Genomic DNA, 24011 nt, shown 5'->3' with positions numbered 1-24011 from the left:
CTAACTGACACGGCACCAGACAAAGACATGAATCCTAGGAATTACATCTAACTGACACGGCACAAGACAATGACATGAATCATAGGAATGTCATCTAACTGACATGGCACCAGACAATGAAATGAAGCCTATGAACGTCATCTAACTGACATGGCACCAGAAAATGACACGGATCATAGGAATGACATGTAACTGACATGGCACCAGACAAAGCCATGAATCCTAAGAATGTTATCTAACTGACATGGCAACAGACAATGACATGAATCCTAGGAATGTCATCTAACTGACATGGCACCAGACAATGACACGAATCCTAGGAATTTCATCTAACTGTCATCGCACCAGACAATGACATGAATCCTAGGAATGTCATCTAACTGACATGGCACCAGACAATTACATAAATCCTAGGAATATTTTCTAACTGACATGGCACCAAACAATGAGATGGATCCAAGGATTGGCACCAGATATTCATAGTTGGATAATAATAAACTTTGTATAAAAGAAAAATATTTTCCAAAATGTCAACCACTTTGGAAACTGTTTAAAAAAAGAAAACAACACTTTAAAAATTTCATGCGTCTGAAGCACTTTCCTGGATATACCTTCAACAGGAACCACCAAAGCCATACATTTAAAACTATGATACACAGAACTGGGCACAGAATTAAAAAACAATAAAATTAATTTTGAAGGGAAAAAATTTCATTAATGATTTTTCTTTTACAGAGATGATGTGATACTCAAGAATGGAATCCTGGGGCTTCAAGAAAGGGAAAATTAAAAAAAAATGTTTAAATGTTATTCTGACTTTTATTCAGTTTGTGAATGCATCAACTCTGTTTTCACATTATAATCTCTGGTAAAAACTGGGTTTGATGACTTTGATCCAATAGTAACTGCTTGTTTAGTGTTGTAAATGTAAAATCTTGACATGCAAACAACTTTGTATGTGTAACAAAAAGAAAAAAAGGGACACAGTTCATTTGTCAAGATTGAGATTTGGGCTCAAAAATAATTTAATCCCACTAAAATTATTTTAAATTGTTAAAAGTGAAGCCATCAGGTTACTCTACTGTGTTTATGGTTATGCATTGTTTTCTTTAAGCTTGGGATGCTCACCCAATTGTGTCAATATAAAGGAACTATCAACAAATGTCATACAAGTGGGAGGTTTAGCCAGCTATAAACCCAGGTTTAACCCACTATTTTCTTCCTGAAAATGCTAGGTGTACCAAGTCGAGAATAAAGCAGTTGTTTTCCATTCGTTCTGTTGGTTGATAAAGACTACAGTTTGATTTTGTCAGTTTTTATGGACTTCCCCCTTTTTGAATATACCTTGGAGTTTGGTATTTTTGTTAAAAATTTTCTAGTTGTTTTCTGATGTAGTGGTGTATTTAAGTCATTCATTAATGTTGACCACAGTCTCAATCCATTTATCATTAGATAATTACAAATGTAGCATCTAAAGTCATGGCTCACTGTATATAACACAAAACATAAAAAATAGAACCATTAAAATATATCACTTTAACCCTGACTATCTTTTGATAAATAACTAATCTAGAATTAAAAATTTGTAATTTTAATTTAATAAGTTATTCTTTCAGGTATAATATAAAATATTCAACAAATAACAGTCACTTTGTTTGCTGATAGTACTTACAATATATAAATAAATAATCAATCATCATCTCCAAACAACATCACTAAAATTTTTAAAAAGATATAAAAACATGATTCCATCGAGTCTCATTTTGTCATATTACAATACATGTATTAGTTTTCAACTTTTGGTTTGATCAAGTACAATTCCAAAAAACTTGATGTTCCTTTTTAAAATGGAGTCAATTATTAGGATAAGATTGTTTTTTCTTTTCTTTCACAGACTTAATTCAAATGAATTGGAATTAACGATCTAAACATATACCAATGCATTACTTCAATAAAACATTATATAAACACTTCTAGTTGACAATATTTCTGTAGCCTTAACAATTGGCAATGGTTGTAGCATGTCAAGACCTTGTTATGTGCCCTGCTTTTTTTCATAAATTATCAAATGATAGCAACTATTTAATTTAGCACCATCTACTGCTAAATTCTGCACTCATGGTCAAAAAATTTGATGGTAACGAAAAATCATGAATGCAGTGAGCAGTTTCCATCCAATTTCATTTACCCTTGTAGCAAATACATTAAAAAATACTATCCCTTTTCCCTTTCCACCCAAGACCCCAGTATAAAACCTGTGAATGTACAGTTACCTATATTTTCTTACAAGACTAATTATTTAAGGCTTTTCCATTTAATCTTTATGTCTATATATGCCAAGGACTGGTATAATGGTTAATAAATTTCTTTTTTCACTTAGAACTTTTGATTTTAAATATCTGTTTTCATGATGATAAACTTCATGAGCTTTTTCTTTTTAGTAGCTTTGAGTTGTCTTAACATGTTCAATTATAAACACTACACATTTAAGCAACAATTTAAACATTTCTTTGATACATAGATAGTTTGTCTTTCCTTGCTTTTGTCATTTGTATACATGCACAGGATGAAAATGAATATTTGAAATGATGAAAATAATGTAATTTGATAAATGTCTGTTTAGTGTGGCTGATATTGGTCCACTCTATCCAAAAGACTTTCAGAATATCCTGGGGAGTAATATCTGAAAAATAAAAAGCAAGTAATTAGTTATCTCAATTTGAAAAACAAAATATCATTAAGATAAAAAAAATAGCATTTGTGGTAGATTATTGCTACTTGTTTAAGAATAAATTATACTAATTGAAAAGCCTAAATTTATACCACAAGAAGGACTTTGTGTCATTTGTATCTCTCTAAAAGTCTATATTTATGATATATCAAGGATAAAGTTTATAGAAGTGTTTATGTATGGAGGTATTTATTTGCTAGTGTAGAGATAGACAGCTTTTTCTATTACAGACCCTGTTTTGTCTAATCACCTGCATTATTATTTTTTTATTGTTTTTTTGTAGTGTTATATAATATTCTTTGAAAAAATAGTCATTTATCTGGCACCAATTTCCTTTCAAGGATTCAATTCTATTAATATTCATTCCTAAGCTTTTTAAATGTGAAATTTAATTTCATAATTGAATACCTTAACCTACAGTTAGTTATGAGCTTTAACACCATATTGAAGGTCTCATTGCTTTCAGATAAAAAAACGCTATTATTTTGCTTTGACTTTTATTCAAGTTCATGAAGTGATTTTGTGTCATGAACTAATACACTGTATCCCTTCTGTTCCATTACATTGATTCAGAAAACTTGAAATCAGATTTATCTAATTAACTTCATAGGGGATTCAAAACAGCTAAAAAAATTCTTAAAAAGCTTTTTACAAAAATACTTATATAACTGACCAATAATAAATTTGGTTTTCATGTGAATTGTTCATGCTTTAGAACTGTTATTCTATACATGAACATGTCTGACCATATAGTAATAATGATTACTTACTTAACAATTTCTTCTGGATAACAGTTATTGATTGTGTTAACATATTCAGCAAGTGCTGATCCAGGTTCAGCTTTAATTTCTTGTACTTTCTTAAGTCCTCCACTTGTAACAAATAATTTTCTAGCTTTAGAATCATGTGGTAATACTTTACTAAACTGTCCAACAACATGTTTCAGTATATTTGGTGGAGCATCGTGCAGTAATGGTTCCAGTGCTGGTAAATGTACACATTTCTGAAGAATGTTTTTCAGTGCTTTTTTGCTCTGCAATGACAAAAATAAGAATTTTATGAAAATTTAACCATTGATGTGTTGTCTCTTATTAGTCTTCATAAACAGGTTTTTATTTTGATATTATCATTATTTAATTTTTTTTAATATTTCAAGATTTGAGTTATGAAATATTATAAAAAGGAGAGAACTTCCAAAAAGATATATTCAAACAAACATTCAAAACCATAGTAAATCTACTTAAGGTAGCTGGGGTGTTAAAAGACATATGGGTCAATGTACATTTCTACTTTCAAATTTCAATAAAAAAATTTTGAGTCACGGATCTTGTTTTTTTGTTAAAATACATTGAAATTAACGAGATCAGTTATTTAATATTGGTTAAATAGGGTAATTTATTTTGCCTTATTGAGGAAACATAAAATGGTAAAATTAGTTGAGCTTCTATGAGAGAATTGCTTTCCATAAATACTTCTGAAATATCAAATAAAAATGTGTGGTCACAGGCTTAATTTTCTTAACCCCCCCCCCACCCCAAAAAAAATGTCCAATCAAATTCAATATAATTATCAGCCCTTGTTTTCAAAATGTTTTTTTTTCTGAAAATTTTAAATCTGTTAATGACACTCAATTTTTTGATAGTTAATCTTTAAATTTCAAGTTTTAGATGTTTCTGATGTATATTGAATGATACTTGGTAAAATATTTTTAAACCAAAATAGCATTTTTCAACATGTGCTGAAGGGATGCACAGAAAAAGATCCCTGATCTACATGTACCTTAATTATAACACAGACTTTAATAACTAAATAACTCCTAAAACTTTGGAAAAATAACAATACCATGAAAGATAAAAATAATTACCTTTGTCTGTAGGTCCTCTGATGCATCTGCTCTTAAATAACATTGTAACAATTTCGGTAATACATTGGCATGTGCTACTGCCTTAGCATGTTCAGGTGTGTGTCGACCAATCTGTCCTAAAGCCCATGCTGCTGCTGCCTGTATATGGTCCTCAGGTTCCTCAGATAGTGCTATAGCTAGCTGTGTTACCCCCTAAATTAAGGATGTTAAAGGTCAATTTGAATATGAGTCTCTCTTCTAAAATTATTCAAAGCCTAAAAACATTATCTTTGCCATACACTTAACTAAATCATGCTTTATAGACTAATTATTTTTTGGAACTTAAATTAGGATATGTATATTTTCATAAAATCTCAAAACTTTGACAACTTTCTTTTACATAAAATGTGTCTATGTAATAAAATATTCTACACTTATTTTAAATTAGAGGTTGAAATTAAAATTCATCTTATCAAAAGAATAGAATTTAATGCAATAAGACAATAACGGTCTTTTGCCGAAAAAAAACCAAAAATAAAAAGTATGTGAGTTTATGATCAGTTGACTTACCCTATTTTTCATCTCTTACTCTAAAGTTTTTTTTTTCACAATTTTCTATTATTAAAGCATTATTAGTGTCACTATGCATCAAGGTAAAAAGAAACAAATCCTTAGTGAACATATTTTGTTCATCATGTGACAGTGAACACATGTAATTTTCCTTCAAAAATATATGTTTTTGACTTAATATAAAAAAAATATATACCTTTGAAACAATAACTGCTCTGGCTAGATTTTCTGAATGTGCTGCTACATAACCTAACATCATAATTCCTGGTAATCGAACATTTCCTTTAGATTCTCCTACATAATCAACAACTGCAGCAACTCCTCCAGCATTCACAATCAACTGGGCAAGCTATGAAAAGAAAACACAGAGAAATTAAAGGGAGTTAATTTGGAGAATAACTGAATTACTTTTTACACAATAGAGGAGACTCTAATGTGAGTCTACATATGTGGTAGTTTCCTAAAATGCTGGTTTTGTTGAGAAACAAATATTTAAAGCCTTTTGAAATAAGAAAACAATTATGGAGACTTATAAATAAGGGTTGAAACAAGCTTATTTATCATGCATCATTATTTCTGGCAAATCTCACATGTATGTGAAATTCATTCAATCTTCTTCAAACTTGAAAAAACAGTTTTTATAATCTTAAATCATTTAACTTTATCACATTTATTAATGAATGGTTAGAGAAAAGACTTGCAGTATCTGAGATTATTCTTTTGTTATGATGAATGCTGTTATACATATAGTTTTATTGTCATCTGTAATACTGTTTAAATTGAAATGAGATTTTCTCGATCTGATTTTAATTGTGTATTCTCTCTGTATTAGTGTATATTTTGTTATTCTGTTGATCAAGATAATATAGGTTTGAGTAATCACAAAGTCAGTTTGACTCATCCGCATTCAATCGGACTATACAAATATCCTCAGTGGACAGTGTTCATATTTTAGTGGTGTATTTTTCTTCTTTATTTTCTATTAAGGAATTTGATGTTGATGGCAGAAAATCTTTGGCTCTCTGTTAGAGTTACAATTTGTCTTGATTTGTTTTAATATATGGAATGGAAACTATTACTGAAGACTGTGTCAACCTTTATGTCTTCAAGAGTTTTATGTTGTAGTTGCATGTGTTGCTGTCTGATCAACACAAACCCTACATCTACTTTCATTTATATTATTTGAATTTCATCTACTTCTTTACACTCTCTAAATGAATTAATTTCTGCTCCAATTTGTACTCACTATTACTTGTATGGAATATTTGTTTCTACTAACCTCTGGTGTGTGTTTAGCAATTTCTCTAATCAGTGTTGCAACATTTTTCTTAACATATTCATCAGGATCTTTCAGACATGTCAGTACTGCTGGGAAGATTTCTGCCTCAACAACCATTTCAGCTAAGTCTACTGAGTGTTTAGATATTTGACTAAGTGCTGAGAATACTTGTCTCTGTCAAATAAAAAAAAGCTTACATTTGAAAATGCCATCATATAATGTACAATTACAAAGTCCACATATCTTTTACTGTATAACCAAATTATTTGTTGTAAATAGATATATTTACATATGAAATATCTTGAAAAATATCCTACAACTTCAAATATCCCAAAGAATGCCCAATGTTACCTTTTCCCTCTTTATTTGGTTTATTTTTCACCTCTGTAGTAGTCATAGAACATCAATAATCTTTAAAGATTCATACACATAAGCAATGGTTTCCTGAAAGTCAACCCACACTTGTTTTGCATTTAGGCCATTTTTTCAAATGAACCTTGAATTAAAATTTAATCTTTTTCACAATCATACCTTGAGTTTAGCATCAGGGTTCAGGATCATTTGAGCCAGATGTGCAATAGCCCCAGCATCCACTACAGTTTGAGCCAGCTCTGGAGAGTGTTTACAGATGTCACTGAGAGCTGAAGCAGCAATTCTCTTCAGAGAAAGCTCAGGTTCTTGTATACATAGAACCAATAGAGGAACAGCACCAGCATCAACTACTGCCTGGGCAAGTTCTGAAATAATTATGTTCATATTGTTAAAAAATCTTTATATTGCATCTTTTCGCTCTGTATAATAAGAGAAGTTGATATAAAGGTAGGTGAAGCTAGATTATAGACGTTATTCATATTTAATGAGCAAATCTCCAATATTCTTGTATGGATACAATAACATCAAGGCCTCATTTATAAAAGATTTGATGGACATGGTAGTTGGTACAGATAATTTCATTTTTAAAAGCAGACTACTGTAAGTGTATTGTTCGAACCAACATCAATTTTTTGTGGTATTCACCTTAGTTTTAAACAGCATATTACATGGTTAATTCAAATAATATGGTTTTCATAAATTAATAATAGGGTTGTACAAATTTAAATGTCATTGCCTGAGGTCATTCATTAAATAGAACCGAATGATACAATGTGAAAATCCATTCATGCATATTATAAATAAAATATTTGTATATGTAACCTACCAGCATTATGTCTAGCAATATAACCTAATGCCCAGGCTGCAGCCTCTTTCACACCAGGATCAAACTCTTCTAGACAAATAACTAAGGCATCCAGTGCTCCTGAATCTACCACAGATTGAGCTAGCTGTGGAGAATGTTTGGCTACAGCTCTTAATACAAACGCAGCTGCTTTCTTGTAAAACCTCTGTAAAAAAAATAAACAAAAGATTTATGTTAAAATCATGATCTTTTATTCTTAATAATACAAAATTGGATGACAGGAATAACTACAAACAGATATTGGACAGTTCACAACAGACACATGTATATGGATCTATAATCAGATTTACCCTTATATATATTATATAATTATATAAAGAAATTAAAAGAATTATTCAATGGTACAACCACTAGGTTTTCTTTTGCATACAGACACAATGTATATCTACCTAATATAAATTGAAGAGTAATTTTTAGTTTGATAAAATTATTATTGATTTCTTTCATTGCTATCCACAAACTATATAAATTTCTAATGTGCTTTTTCTGATAGTGAGAACATTAAACTTATAACAGGATTTTGTTTCATTTCACTATACTCTTATTTTCCCTCTAATGGTTTCATATCCATGTAATGACTATTTTACCAGACAAATTAGTACACAGTATTTTTTTTTAGAACTTCACTGGCTATGATAAATGAAAATAGGCTGAAACATGCCAACTTTTAAACATCTGCAGTTGTAATCATACATGTAAAAGAGATTTTTTTTTAATGTTGACACAGAAGAAAGTTGCATTTAAGACCCAACAATTTCAAGTACAAATCATCAAGTTTAGGAACTTTTTTCAATGGTAAATATAATGTGAAAGATAAAAGTTTGCAATAAAGTAAAATTCTAAAAAAAAATTTGATGAGCCTTAAGAAAAGACCATAAATTAGGAATCAAGTACAAGTAAATAAAGCCAAAAAAATTTCATATCATTAAAAATTTATATGTGTATTTATATTGATTTTCCTGTACCCCTTACTCTTACACAGAATGATATATATTTCTCCTATACATATACTTCATATTTCCTTCTGTTTCATCTGATATTCCCCAGAACTTTCAACTTACATTTTGTTCAGCAAGGGAATAGACCAACTGTGGAAGAATGTCTCCTTTGACTACTGCTTCTGCAAGGTCATCATTGTAATTGGCAAGTCTACCAAGGGCCAGTGCAGCGGTTTGTTGGATAGTGGGTACAATGTCCAACAGAAGAGGTCGCAGTAGTGACATGACACCTGCATTTTGTAATGTCTCAATATTCTGTGGTCGACTTGCAAGTTCAGCAACAGTCTGTACAAACTGAGTTCTTGCTTTCTGGTACTGCTCAAACACTGAAATTAACAATTCAAATATAAGAGAAATTCAAATTGCATTACTTCTCTGTCATATTTGTATTTTGTATGTCTTTGGTGTAATAGGCTGGTACTTATTTATTGAAAAAAATAAAATATCCCTTTATAAATTTCATGCGTCCAACATGTTTTTTCTGGGTTTTACCTTCATCAAGAACGATCAAATCCAAGGATGTATAAATACCAAAACTGGTGAAAAGCTACATGTATATGACCATAAGGGACCTGAAATAAAAACCTTTGAAATTGATCTATACTATAGTAGAAACCTTTTAACACTATAAACCAAAAAAAAAAAAAACATAAACAGATGCATATGAAGGACAAACTTATCAAACAGGCAGATTAACTGGAATGGTGTTGTTGCCAAGAAATAACTTTTCTTTGACTTGTGAGTTTGAATATTGTTATACAGGTCATTGTCATCCTGGGTACCATAACTTGCATTAGAAAGAACATGTACCCTGGGTACTTTTACTTGATCCAATGGTACCCACATTGATTTGTAGCCCAGGGTAGGTTGGAAGGAAGAACCCAGATCATTGAGAATTTTGACGTATTTATAAGTAACTATTGATTCTAGGTAAGAATTAAATCTTTTTCGTTTACTTTTGTTATGACTCACAGTCATGATGATGAGGATGCAAGTAGTGCGTGATCAGCATCATCAGCTTACAAAAAGATTCAGAAAAAAATTACATGATATTTAATCTGAGTACTTGTTAACGATTAGATGTTTACCAAAACACCCTCAACAACTTGGTACCCTGGACAACAGTGACCCATTCAGTTTGAATATCCCTGTGGTACATGTATGTGTAACAGCCACTTTGTTCCGTCAGTTACTTTGTTTCGGCCGAACTTTTCAACTAGTTATTTCGTTCCAATGGAACTTTCCAAATAGTTGTTTTAATTCCAGTGCATTCGAAAAGTTCTGGAAAAAAGTAGCTAGTTGAAAAGTCCCAGAACAATGTAGCTAGTTGAATAGTTAACCCTAACCCTAATCTAACCTAACCCTAACAAAGAGGAACTTTGTGACTAGTTGATAAGTTCCGTTTGACTTTTGTGGCTAGTATCTTTGTTCCCCTTTGAAAAGGTTCAAAGATAATATGTCGCGCTTTTACTTTGCATCAATTCTCCAAATGGAACTTTGTGACTGGTTGATAAGTGCCGTTGGAACTTTTGGGCTAGTTTGTTAGTTCCGGTTTTGACTTATTTGCCAAAGAGGAACTTTGCGGCTAGTTGATAAGTTCCATTTGACTTTTGTAATCAGTATCTTGGTTTCCCTTTGAAAGGTTAAAATATAATATGTTGCGCTTTTACTTTGCATCAATTCTCCAAATGGAACTTTCTGCCTGGTTGGTAAGTTCTGTTGAAACTTTTGTGCTAGTTTGTTAGTTCCGGTTTTGACTAATTTGGCAAAAAGGAACTTTCTAACTAGTTGATATGTTCCGTTGGAACTTTTCAACTAGTCACTTTGTTCCGGTGGAACTTTTAAACCAGAGGAAGAATAAAGTAACTAGTTAATAAGTTACTCTGGAACTTTTCGGCTAGTTAGTTATTTCCGCCCAGAACTTTCCAACGTCGGAACAAAAGAGCATTTACATATGTTCCACCCCTCTCTTATCCTAAAATAAAATCTCTTGCCAAAAATCAGGCAAAAGAGTTTTTTTTTAGATCTTTTTATAATGTTAATAATAATAAAATATACATGTACCTGTCATATGACATATATGTTTATATGCACTTGAATTCATTTAAATTTTGGGATGGATATTGTCTCTTCGAAATATATCCCATTCATTTCACCCTGCATATGAACCTTATTTCTATTATTTTACTTATTTATTCAATGTAAAAATGTTGGCTGCTGCAGTGCTGGTAAAAGTTAATCGATTTTCTTCAAAAAAAAAAATACATATATATACAAAACTGTCAAAAGTCAAAACGTATTGTAAACAAATATTTCAAAAACAATTACCTTGCAACACTTGTCTTTGACTCATTTTGTCTTCTGTTGTTATTCACTATATCACTTTACTTTGATCTGTATAACCTGTTAGTGTGTTTTGGTGTTAGCCAGGCTGTTTCCCTTGATTACTTTGTGTGTTGTCAAGGATGTATGGCAACAAAACAGGTCCGCAGTAAATACATCAAAGAATTTGGTTGAACAATAATAAATGAATTTTATTAATCAGCAATTCTATATAAAAGGAAATATAATGGAATTTAAAAAATACATCTACGTATTTTAATTTAACTTTTTATATTGATTTTCTTTTATTTTGAACATATTTTATGCAGTACATCAATATGTCTGCGCTCAGTCGCTTTCGATCTGGCCTATCGTTTAACAACTTATTTGCGGTTAAGCAGGTAGATTTGTATTGTTTTAGAACACTGGGCACATTGCAGATACATGTAAACATACAAATAGTACACAATCATTATTTTGCAATAACCACAATAGTGATCATGGAATATTTTTAGGTTGATGATATAGAATCTGGGTCGTTACGCCCCGCTTCCCGGTCGCCCTGATTTATAATTATATAACATAATATGTGATTTCGTGGTCTAGTGGTTAAGACCGATAGCTACAGTGCTGAAGGTCCCGAGTTCGATTCTCACTCGGGGTGCTAAAAATATCAGTACATCAGAAGGGTGATTTTCACCATCTCGCACACATCTCTGGTACCCAGACCAGAGTTTAAACTAGAATGGGTACTATGGGGGCCTTGGTTGGTCAAAGTTGCTCCCGACTTTGACCTGGAGATCAATCTGCTGATATCTCTTCGGTTTGTCTGTTCCCGCCGAGCAGCCCGGTGGTTCTCTCCGAGTACTTTGGCTTCCTCCACCATAATAACAGATCTGCCCGGTGTCCTTACACTCCCTGGTGTTGGGGTGGGGATTGTCCTTGTAAATATTGAACATTGTAAATTTGTTAGTGACACATCTCCATTGTTCCCGATAGGGAGTGTACACGGATTCCACTGTAACCTCGCAGCTCTCAAGGGGTGCTCCGTAAATGGAGGGATCTACATACATACATACATACACAGACAGTCTCTACCTGATGAGCTCTTGAAGTTTATTGGTGAATGTTTCTATTATTTATCATCATACGTTCTGTAATTAAATATACAAGTGTGTGGCAGACCTCTACAATAACTTTTTTTTTCAACTTGCCCAATAGGACAAGTACATACCAAAACTTACTTGTCCGAATGGAATTGTAACTTGTCCAAAATAAAAAACCTTTATATTATCGAGGGGCCTGATGGGGGGGTCTCATCACGATTCACGAGATGATTTTTTTGTCAATCACGATTCACAGAAAATAAATTTCCATGATCACTGATCACGAAAATATAAAAAGAGTATCCCCAATCAATCTCGATAATAGAGATTCAGAAGCTGGTTGTTTGTGTTGTACATAGCTTTCATGTCGATCCGGCCCCACGTCGATCCGGCCCAAGTCGATCCGTCCCACGTCGATCCGGCCCAACGTCGATACAGCCCATATTTAAAGTCGATCCGGCCCCAATAAAAAATATATTTATAAGGAATAAAAATAAAGATATATATTAATTGTAATTCATAAATGTTTATGAATTTTATTAAAATGTAAAAGGTGTACGGTAAAAAAAATGGCCTTTGACAAATATTTTCTTTAGATGAGTATAAAACAAGTAGGTTGATTATGTTTTCATTACAAGTTTTCAAGAATATTGGGTATAATTATAATAAAAACGTATATAACAGAATTTAGTACAATCAACAGACATCAACATTAATCAGCAGTAATTAGCATTTTCTTTCAATTGACTGTGATCTTAACAAGTCTTTCATCCTGTGTAATAACAAATAGTTACATACACAACGGTACAAGCCGATCCCCAAGCTGATACATACAAACTTTGTTTTTGTTGAATAAACAAACCAATTATAGACAAATGATTTGATTAAACAAGTCATTATATTATGAGTTAAATTTTATAGGTTCCATTGGACTGTAAATATTTATTTAGCTATTATGTGGTACACCAATACTTCACTTACCTGTTGTCATCCATCATCGATACTTTTTGCAAAATCCATTTATACTGTTAAAATCCTCCAAAGTCAATATAGTTTATTCATATTTTATTATGGGGCCGGATCGACTTTGGGCCGGATCGACGTGGGCCGGATCGACTTGGGACGGATCGACTTTGGGCCGGATCGACTAGGGGCCGGATCGGTTTGGGGACGGAACGACCGGATACCTTGTACATAGACTGGTTCAATTAAGCTGCAATCAAATACATTACTGGCTCATTACTTGTTTACGTGTTGAATTCTCCCAGGTTCTAAATTAAATTGTTAAAAACAGTCACAATCTGACTTCTTGTATTGTATCATATAATATTTCATAGAAGTGTTTTACTGGCGTAAAATACCACGGAACCACGTCTGTGTTTTATCTTGAGACTAAACTCAGAGACTATATAGTATATATATTTATTTTATCAATAAAATTTACTGCTGAGCCTGATTGTTCTCCCACTCCTGCTGGTTGTCCCTTGAAGAAAACTAAGACATTCTGGGGTGTCAATAGCATTGTCCGTTTCTTCAGTGTCGTCCACATCTGATTTTAAATCATATTCAGAAACCTGATCGTAGTCCTTGTTACCTTCTTCACATATTGAAGGAAATGTGATTTGTTCACTTGTGGCACTGTAAGTTGCATTTTTGCATGGTTATTGCTTAATGCATAAAATATTTTTGTAGTAAACATAAATATTATCAAAAAATAATTAAGTTTTTTTATCAATTAATCGAGAAACGGGCGGTTTATACGATAAAATTAATTGAGGAGATTAAAAAAATACAATTACTTTTAACGACCAACGTCGCGTATTTCAAACACAAGAAATTGTATAATGTTCGGGGGAAAAACCACTAAATTCCTTCTCTTTGTGCTACAAAATCGTATTATCAAAATTTTCAATAAAACATTATATCAAAAAAATGTCCAAAAAATAATTAAACTTCACACGCCCATACACATAATTTTTCAAAAAAGAGGGGTGGGGTGCGTGTACCATACCTAAAACTTTAGGGGTGTGCATTTTGTTGGGGTAACTGGGTTTCAACACAAAAAAAACTAGGATTTTTTTTTTAAATCCCAGAAAGGGCCGTGTACGGGCATGACTCAAGTATATATATATATGGCATATATATTTAATATAAATATTCATAGATGTGGCAGGATCGACTTTAAAATAGGGTCGGATCAACAGTGGGGTCGGATCAACTGCATGGGGCCGGATCGACTGATGGCTGGATCGACCTTATAAATACATGTTATTGCCATGACTCTCAGCCATGAGGGCTGCCGTGTTTGCACTAAAAAAATGACCTAATTGCACTTTTAAAACTATCGCGCCACTTCAACTTATTAAGCCAAGAAAGACAACTCAATGGAACTCTTTATTTCTGTAATGGAAAAAAAAATCACGAGAACGAAATATATGTCTCAATCACGAAGAACGAACAAAAAACTCCAATGAAAACGATTCACGAACAATGCTTTCATCACGAATCACGAAAAATAAATCTGTAGGAAAACGGATCACGATAGCGAAAATGCGACGATCAAGAAGAACGAAAATAACCCATCAGGCCCCTCATTATCCTTTTTTGCATTTTAGATTGATTAAATGAACAAAATGAATTAAAACTATAGAACAGAATTTGATTTATCATGTTTATATTTCTATATATCCTTTTCAAAAATATGAGTCGAGAACAACTGAATCTAGTCATGTCTAGTCACAGGACTTAGGTTCTAGTTTTCAACTTTTCATCAATGCCAACGTCTAATCAGACTCTTCACATCAGGCACAGTCTGGTAGGCCTGTCAGTCTACATTGTTTGGTTTGTATCCTGGTCTTTTATGTTGATAAAATATTGATTATTATGATTAATGCCTTACTACAATCAGCTTTGTATTAATATATTAAAATTTTTATTCAAACACAAATGCAATCAAATATTGTTTTGTCTAAATTAAATATGATCAAATATGATTTTATGAATTTTATGGTCAAAGTCAAGGGATGGCAAAAATTGAAACTATATTCCTCGTATGTTCATTCTATAGTCTTGAAAGCCAGAGAAACTCTTCCATCATAGTTTCTCTGAGATTGTTTCAATTTGTGGAGACCCAAATAATTTTTTTTAACCCCCTGCTGTTCATGTTGACTTTGAAGAAAGATTCATTGCTGTTATAAGGAGAAATATTTAGTAATTCAGACTTTGGAGGTGTTGGAATGTTGGATGTGAAATTTCATATTAAAGCATTTATCTCTAATAAAAAGAAGCAATTATACATGTTATATATCTTTGTGAATACTCAGAATTTATATCTTTTTTGGCAAGTAGTGATATCAAAATTTTTGAACGTTTTATGGTTATATGTAACACAGTAAAAAAAAAATCACAAAATAGAGTACGGTAACTTGATTTTTTCAAATAAAAGACATTTTTATGCCCCAGCCGTAGCGGTGGGGGCATTAAGTTTTACCCTTGTCCGTCTGTACGTACGTTGTGTCACTTTAACCGTTCTAGAGTTATGCCCCTTTATAAATGGAAAAATTGCAAAATTTTTAGTTTCCGTTCTCTAACTTAAGTTTGCCTCAACCAAATGTTATGAAACTTATAACACCTGAGATCACCCCCAGTTTTTGGTGGGGTTTGTGTTGCTTAGTCTTTAGTTTTCTATGTTGTATCATCTGTACTATTATTTGTCTGTTTGTCTTTTTATTTTTGGCCATGGCGTTGTCAGTTTGTTTTTTCGATCTATGAGTTTGACTGTCCCTCTGGTATCTTTTGTCCCTCTTTTATACACAATGCTTATTACCACAAAACACAGATCAAGTTTGAATTTTGGATGCGTCACTTTAACTGTTCTAGAGTTATGCCCCTTTGTAAATGGAAAAGTTGCAAAATTTTTATTTTCTTCTAAATATCTAGTAATTTTTGTCTCGCCTTGACGGAGTCAATAAGCGAGACATAGGTATGCTGTTTCCGGCGGCGGCGGCGTCAACAATGTATTAATTTGTGATTAGGTCTAGTTTATGGTGAACCACTAGTGGTAGGTCAATGATATTTGGTATGCAGTTGTATTAGCATTGGCACATCTCATTACCATAGAGATTATTTGGCCCCGTCCCCTCAGTCAAGATCTATTGACTTTGAAACTTTTCATAGTTTACATGTATTAGTTTGTGATTAGGTCAATTTATGGGGAACCACTAGTGGTAGGTCAATGATATTTGGTATACAGTTGTATAAGCATTGGCATATCTCATTTCCATGGAGATTATTTGGCTCCACCCCCCTTAGTCATGGTCTATAGACTTTGAAAATTTTGCTAAGTTAACATTGAAAATTTTGCTAAGTTAACATGTATTAGTTTGTGATTAGGTCAGTTCAATGGGAACCATTAGTGGTAGGCCAATGTTAATTGGTGTTCAGTTGTATAAGCATTAGCACATCTCATTTCCATGGAGAATATTTGGCCCCACCCCCTCAGTCATGGGCAATTTAATTTGAAACTTTTTCTTAGTTTACATGTATTAGTTTGTGATTAGATGAGTTTAAGATGAACTGCTAATGTTAAGTCAATGATATTTGGTATGCAAATTTATTGGCATTTGCAAGTATCATTTCCATGGAGATTATATAGCCCCACCCCTGATCATGGTTCATTGACTTTGAAACTTTTACATAGTTTACAAGTTAATGTTTGTGTTTAGGTTTGTTTAAAGGGAACGACTTATAATAAGTCAATGGTATTTGGTATGCAGTTGTATGAGCATTGGCACATCTCATTCCATGGAGATTGTTTAGCCATGTACCTTCAGTCATGGTTCATCGACTTTGAATATTTGCATAACTTACATGTTAAAGTATTGCTATTTTAATTTCAACATTTGCATTATCAAAATTAAAAATAGGCAAGACATATCTCTGTAGTAACAGTTTATTAAAATTGGAGTTATCTTCCTTTGTCCATGATTATAGTTGAATCAACTACAATCAATGCTTTATACAAACAATGTTTAATTTTGACTTCCACTGATAAAACACAGATCAAGTTGAATTTGGGTAGTGTCACTTTAACCATTATTGAGTTATGCCCCTTTATAAATCGAAAGAATACAAAATTTTTAGTTTCCATTCTGTAACTTAAGTCTGCCCCAACCAAACACTATGAAACCTGTACACAATATTCATTACCACAAAACTAAGATCAAGTACAAATTTTTTGTTTCCGTTTTCTAACTTTAGTTTGCCTCAACCAAATGTTATGAAACTTATACACAATGCTTATTACTACTTAATACAGATTATGTACGAAATTTGGTGGCAACACTTTTACCATTCTTGAGTTATGTCCCTTTATAAACATAAAAATTGCTGAATTTTTCGTTTCCGTTCTCTAACTTAAGTTTGTCTCAACCAAATGTTATAAAAATTTTACACATAACCGTTCTAGAGTGAGTGTTTACAAATAGAAAAATTGCTGAATTTTAAGTTTCCGTTCTCCACTAAAGTTAGCCTCAACCAAAGGTGATAAGACTTACACACAATGCTTATTACCACAAAACTCAGATCAAGTTCAAATTTGGGTAGCGTCACTTTTAAAGTTCTTCAGTTATGTCCCTTTATAACTATATGATATGCAACCGGGGGCATCATCTGTGTCCACATGTGGACACTATCCACATTTATTTTCTTTTCACTTGCTGAATAATATGTAGTTTTCAAAATTCTCATGGACTTATTGAAATTAATTTTTCCCCAAAAACAGAAGAATCCTCAATTGCAATTGGTCAGTGGAAAAGTAACCCAACAACTAAAGAAAGAAAAGGACAATTTTAAGCTGTATAGATATAAAATGAATGTGCTTGTTTTTTTTGAAAATATTAGCTGATTTTTAAACTTTTAATCATGATAACTGAAATATTATGTTATACAGCCCAAATGTCCTGTAAAAAAACCACAAATGTCTTTTAAAAAAAGCTCAAATGTCCTATCAAAAAGCGCAAATGTCCCACGCTGGTTTATTTGATAGTATTAATACAATGGACGTTGGTTCTAAGTCATTTAATTTGTATTTAAAAATCTTTCATTGACAGATACCCCAAAGAAGATGTAACAGTAAAAATACAGACCAACATCCTGAAACTCCCAAATATGGAGAATATGATAATCCACCCAGAAAAGGTGCTATTTATGATAAAAAGCCATTTCCCATTGAATTAGAAGCTGGGAAGAAATATTCATGGTGTACTTGTGGTTGGAGTAAATCTCAGGTGAGTGGTTTAGATGTTTCTGTAACTGTCCATGACTTTTGGTTTCAGTAAATCTCAGGTGAGTGGTCAAGATATTTCTGTAACCGTCCATGAGATGTTGGAAAAAATCTCAGGTCATTGACAAGATGTTTCTGATACTCACAATGAAAACATTTTAAAATATGAAAAAAATATATTAAATTAGCTTATGATGTTAAAAGATAACTACTTTAAAACACAGTAAAAATATACAATTATTCTGTTTTAAAGGAAGATTGTATTCAGTAAAGTAGAAATTGATCTTCCTCAAAGGGTGATCTGTTTCTAAGGCAAATAGGTAGGGAGATGTCACAACAAGCTATGTATGTTTCGGCGATAAAGTGTATCGACAGGTAGTAGGTATTCCTATGGGCACTAATTGGGCCCCTTTAATAGCAGATTTATTCCTGTATTGCTATGAAATCACAGTTTATGGCCAAACTCTGTAAAGACACGTCATTGTTACATTTGGTTGACACATTCAACAATTCCTACCGTTATCTTGACGAGTGAACAGCAGTAGTTGTCCTTTTCTAGATTTAGACATTTCAATTTCTAAAGGGAAACTCCATACTAAAATTTACGACAAAAGAGACGATTTCTCATTCCCTATCGTTAATCTTCCTTTTTTAAACAGCGATGTTCCTTTTGCTCCATCATACGTTGTTTATATATCCCAACTTGTTCGTTATGCCGTGTGTGTAGTGATGTACATTTGGCTGTACCTGTAGAAAACTTATTAAACACGGTATTTCACATCCTAAATTTTAAGGTAATATTGTACTAAAAGCGCAGAAATCACTATGTGATCCGTGTAAACTCATCGAACCTTTAAACAAACTTATTAGTAAAGGTTATTTGATTAATGTTGTAATAAGATCTTTGAATATTGTTTACATTGGCACTAACATCGATTTTGTCATCAACAAATTAAAACATATTTTAATTTGTATTCTTTTTGAATGGTTTTAGGGATGTATAAATACACATCCACGTTTATTTTCTATTTAGAGATTGCTTTATCTATATATAGCATGAAACATATTTATTATAAGGTTAAATCCTAACTATCCTACTGCCTGTCGATACTTTTATTTTGGCATTGCACAAGTCATGTCTTCTTTGACTGTCCATGGCGTTAAAATACTAAATCCCTGGGATGTGTTTTAATTGATTGTAGTGTCTGATGCATGATTTTTTATTATTAATTGTTTTTGGCTTTTAACTAGCTTTCAGTAACTGCGAGTACTCTCAAATCGTACTTTTGTGTTAATTTGACCTGTTGACGCAATTTGTAATGCATTTCTGTTATTCAATGTTTACTTATTTTGTGTTATATCTCGTCTCACTATTTTTAATATGTACCACCTTCGATAAGTGTTTAGTATGACGATAATTTTTCACTTCTGTACTCGTACTGTGAACAACAAATTTATTTATTTTGTAAAAAATGTTTCTGTACTCCTAACTGCCAATGCTCTGTGTTGAAGGCCGTACTTTGACCTATAATTGTTTACTTTTTTGTACATTTTGACTTGGATGGAAAGTTGTCTCATTGGCACTCATACCACATCTTCTTATTTATATAAGGAATGTCTTTTCAACACAGAACAACACAGAATACCACAGAACAGCCAAATTATACTAAAGAACTACAAACAAATACAATAAAACAACTTAGATATACATATACCACAGAACATCAAAATTACACTACAAAATGCAAAAATAAATACATGAAATACTGAATTATATTATTTCTATAATTTTATAAATGTAGAGTTGCCTCCCCTTGAATATAAGCATACATAAAGAGAATGAAATTAAATCTTGGATATATTTGAGTGGTGGTTAACTATATTATGAATATGATAATATTAAAATGCAGTGCATCTTTTTTCTCAAATAACCTGAAATAATTTCTTTCGTAAGATATCAAATATTGATTATTATACTCTAATAACTAAATAGCCACTTTTTTGGCTGATAGTTTTTTGAGTTATTATGCAAAATTAATTATTTATTTCATTTTTATTTACTTTATGCTCCTAGCAGAGGTTTATAACTGTTATTACAGCAGCCACAGGAGTTCTATACATCAAACTTCAATAAATAGCAAAACAATCAAACAAGTATTTTGTGTATAAAGTTATAAAATTATGTTTTCCTGGATAATAATTGTAAACCTGTTTGTGAACACTTGTCATATATTTCTTTGTACATTTGATTATTGTATAAATAAGAAAGAGGGATAATATTGTCCAATAAAAAACAAAAAAGTTATCAATATGTATAAGAGCTATTTTTTCTTATACTGCATCACATAAATTAAGCCAATTGTTATAGAGTCTTTTACAACACATGATCATTGCTATTCACATAATGATTCATATAAATGAATATAGATTATATATAGGTTAATGATACAGCAACTAAACAACTCAAACAACCAAATGACATCTAGAGATATGAATAATAAACATGAGATATACCTCAATGAGACAGCAACCAAACAACCCAAACAACCAAATGACATCTAGAGATATGAATAATAAATGTGAGCAACCAAATGACATCTAGAGATATGAATAATAAATGTGAGATATATCTCAGTGAGATATATCTCAGTGAGACATCAACCAAACAAAACAACCCAAACAACAAAATGACATCTAGAGATATGAATAATAAATTTGAGATAAACCTCAATGAGACTGCAACCAAACACCAAATGACATCTAGAAATATGAATAATAAATATGAGATATACCTCAGTGAGACAGCAACCAAACAAAAAAACCCAAACAACCAAATGATATCTAGAGATATGAATAATAAATGTGAGATATACCTCAGTGAGACAGCAACCAAACAAAACAACCCAAACAACCAAATGACATCAAGAGATATGAATAATAAATGTGAGATAAACCTCAATGAGACAGCAACCAAACAACCAAATGAAATCTAGAGATATGAATAATAAATGTGAGATATACCTCAGTGAGACAGCAACCAAACAAAACAACCCAAACAACCAAATGACATCTAGAGATATGAATAATAAATGTGAGATAAACCTCAATGAGACAGCAACCAAACAACCAAATGATATCTAGAGATATGAATAATAAATGTGAGATATACCTCAGTGAGACTGCAACCAAACAACTCAAACGATATCTAGAGATATGAATAATAAATGTGAGATAAACCTCAATGAGACGGCAACCAAACAACCAAATGATATCTAGAAATATGAATAATAAATGTGAGATATACCTCAGTGAGACATCAACCAAACAACCAAATGATATCTGGAGATATGAATGATAAATGTGAGATATACCTCAATCAAATAGTAACAAAACAACTCAAACAACCAAATAACATCTAGATATGAATAATAAATGATGGATATACCTCAGTGAGTCAGAAACCAAAACAACTTAAAAAATTATAGGGCATTCAGAGGTCAATTTATAGTCTTCAGGAAAAGACCATAGGTATTATAACTTGTAAAGCTTTATAATACCCTTGGTCTAAAAAAGTTGTGAATAAATTAAACATTGTACTATGGACTCATTCTTGTTAGGAAATATAATGAGAAGTGTGTATGTTGACCTCTAAATGTTGTGAGGGGTTTTGTGTTGTTTAGTAGCTGTCTCATTGAAATATACCAGTAACATTTCATTTTATACATCATAAAAGAAAAATCAGAACAGAAAAGCATTTTTAAAACGCTGAATGGTATAATAGACTACAAAAACAAAGGGGAAAAAAAATCACCATTTCTTATCAGTGGAACTATTTATCAATAATGTGGATTCTATTATTTTCATGGTACCAATTTTCATGGATTGAAGAAAAATTGTATTTTCTTGGATATTTGACTTTGTGGTTTTATCAGAGTCTGGTTACAAGCTTCAAAGTAATTTGTACTACGTTAACCATTTAAATTTGTAGTTGACCTATAACCACAAAATCCAGTAACACTGGTATCCCCCAAATAATAATGAATCCACAGTACATCAAAATATAACCTTGCATTTTTTATGTATCTGTCCTAAGTCAGGAACCTGATGTTCAGTGGTTGTCGTTTGTTGGTGTGGTTCATAAGTGTTTCTTGTTTCTCGTTTTATATATAGATTTGACCATTGGTTTTCCTGTTTGAATTGTTTTACACTAGTTTTTTTGGGGCCCTTTATATCTTGCTGTTCGGTGTGAGCCAAGGCTCGGTGTTGAATGCCGTACTTTGACCTATAATTGTTTACTTTTTACACATTGTGACTTGGATGGATAGTTGTCTCATTGGCACTCATACCACATCTTCTTATTTATATTAGATGTGTGTTTGATTGCATATTTTTGACATGAATATATCCTGACAGAAATTATTTCTATTCCAGCCATTCTGTGATGGATCTCATAAAGAAATCATAAGAATGACAAATCCCAGAGCAAAAGTTGTCCACTTCAAACCTACCCGCTTTGAAGTTACAGAAAGTAAGAAGTATTGGCTTTGTATGTGTAAACAAACAAATAACAGACCATTCTGCGATGGAAGTCATTTAAGTGAGGAAGTCCAGAAGAAAATGACATACAGCTGATTAATGAAATCATAGGGAAATTAGTGTATATTGCATTTTTTTACAGAATTTTTGTAAATGTCATGTGGCTTTTTTTGTTGGCCAAAGTAAGCTGATTTTGTTTTTAATTTAAAAAATTAAAATTTTGAATAGTAAAAAACTTCTTGTTTATTGAGTTAAAAAAAAAGCTGTTTGCTTGAACGTTAGAAATTTAGAATTAAATTATGGACTGAGCATGTGGTTCATAAAATCTCATATGAATTATGACCAGTGATGACATGTTCAGTTTGCTCAGGCTAATTATAATAACTGGTATTTAATGGATGTTAGTACAACTTCTGACAATAAAACTTCAAAATCAATACAAACTACAAAATGTATGATGTGCTGTAAATTGTACAACCTTTTCTGAAACACAGGCCAGACAACTAGTAAATATTGTATAGGACTATATAATTGTATACATGTATATGCAGAACCAATAAATATTTCTGGTTTAAAAGCACAGAAATTCAATATAGAATTTTTGTTTTCATTAATGTTCTAGTTGTTTTGAAATTACCTTTATGTTGTTTTTCATTTTAAGAACATGATGAACAGTCAGCTATTCATCCCTTATTATACCCCTGTAAGATGTTGTTGTTATTATACCCCTGTAAGATGTTGTTGTTATTATACCCCTGTAAGATGTTGTTGTTATTATACCCCTGTAAGATGTTGTTGTTATTATACCCCTGTAAGATGTTGTTGACTACTTTGCTATATATATCAAGAGGATTTTTTATAAGTTGCTAAAAAATGTGTGTTACCAATAGACAGACACACAAAAGGATGGATGAAGTTCCCCGATGAACAGTGGTACAACAGTATACAACTCTTCTTAGGAGCAGGGTTATCATTATGAGTCATGTTGAAATTAAAAATTTAATAAATGGAAGGTGGGATAAAAATATTTATGATTTCATCAGATACTAAGTCATGTGTCTGATATTTATAAAATTTATATTAGTCGTGATAACTTGATAATCTTA

The 24011-nt window shown here is 31.9% G+C and overlaps 2 protein-coding genes across 2 annotated transcripts in view; one reads left to right on the top strand and one right to left on the bottom strand.

The window, feature by feature from the left end:
• Positions 1-23496, top strand: part of LOC127730172 (CDGSH iron-sulfur domain-containing protein 3, mitochondrial-like) — a 47188-nt gene extending 23692 nt beyond the window's left edge. The window contains exons 2-3 of the mRNA XM_052238435.1: positions 18197-18373; positions 22801-23496. Coding sequence (XP_052094395.1) covers positions 18197-18373; positions 22801-23001 — 378 coding nt within the window. The 3' untranslated portion in view covers positions 23002-23496. The remainder of the gene's footprint in view (positions 1-18196; positions 18374-22800) is intronic.
• On the bottom strand, positions 1576-11134 carry LOC127730171 (sperm-associated antigen 6). The gene is made up of 9 exons (XM_052238433.1): positions 10987-11134; positions 8722-8984; positions 7622-7805; positions 6955-7160; positions 6424-6597; positions 5341-5493; positions 4596-4787; positions 3502-3764; positions 1576-2683 (listed from the first exon to the last, which is right to left on the bottom strand). Exons 1-9 carry the CDS (start codon positions 11009-11011, stop codon positions 2620-2622), a joined length of 1524 nt encoding a protein of 507 aa, XP_052094393.1. The 5' UTR covers positions 11012-11134; the 3' UTR covers positions 1576-2619.
• Positions 23497-24011: the final 515 nt, after the last annotated feature.

This window comes from Mytilus californianus, unplaced genomic scaffold (assembly GCF_021869535.1).
Source record: "Mytilus californianus isolate M0D057914Y unplaced genomic scaffold, xbMytCali1.0.p SCAF_2, whole genome shotgun sequence".
Taxonomy (NCBI): Eukaryota; Metazoa; Mollusca; class Bivalvia; order Mytilida; family Mytilidae; genus Mytilus; species Mytilus californianus.
Note: the sequence above shows the minus strand (reverse complement) of the source record. Positions and strands in the feature narration are given on the sequence as shown.

Bases quoted from the DNA above. Each gene is read 5' to 3' on its own strand.
- LOC127730171 (XM_052238433.1), bottom strand. From the start codon at position 11,011: ATGAGTCAAAGACAAGTGTTGCAAG. The intron at 7,161-7,621 runs GTAGGTTACATA...TAATTATTTCAG, and splicing joins TATTGCTAGACATAATGCTG to AACTTGCCCAGGCAGTAGTT. The intron at 3,765-4,595 runs GTAATTATTTTT...TTGTCATTGCAG, and splicing joins CAGAGGACCTACAGACAAAG to AGCAAAAAAGCACTGAAAAA.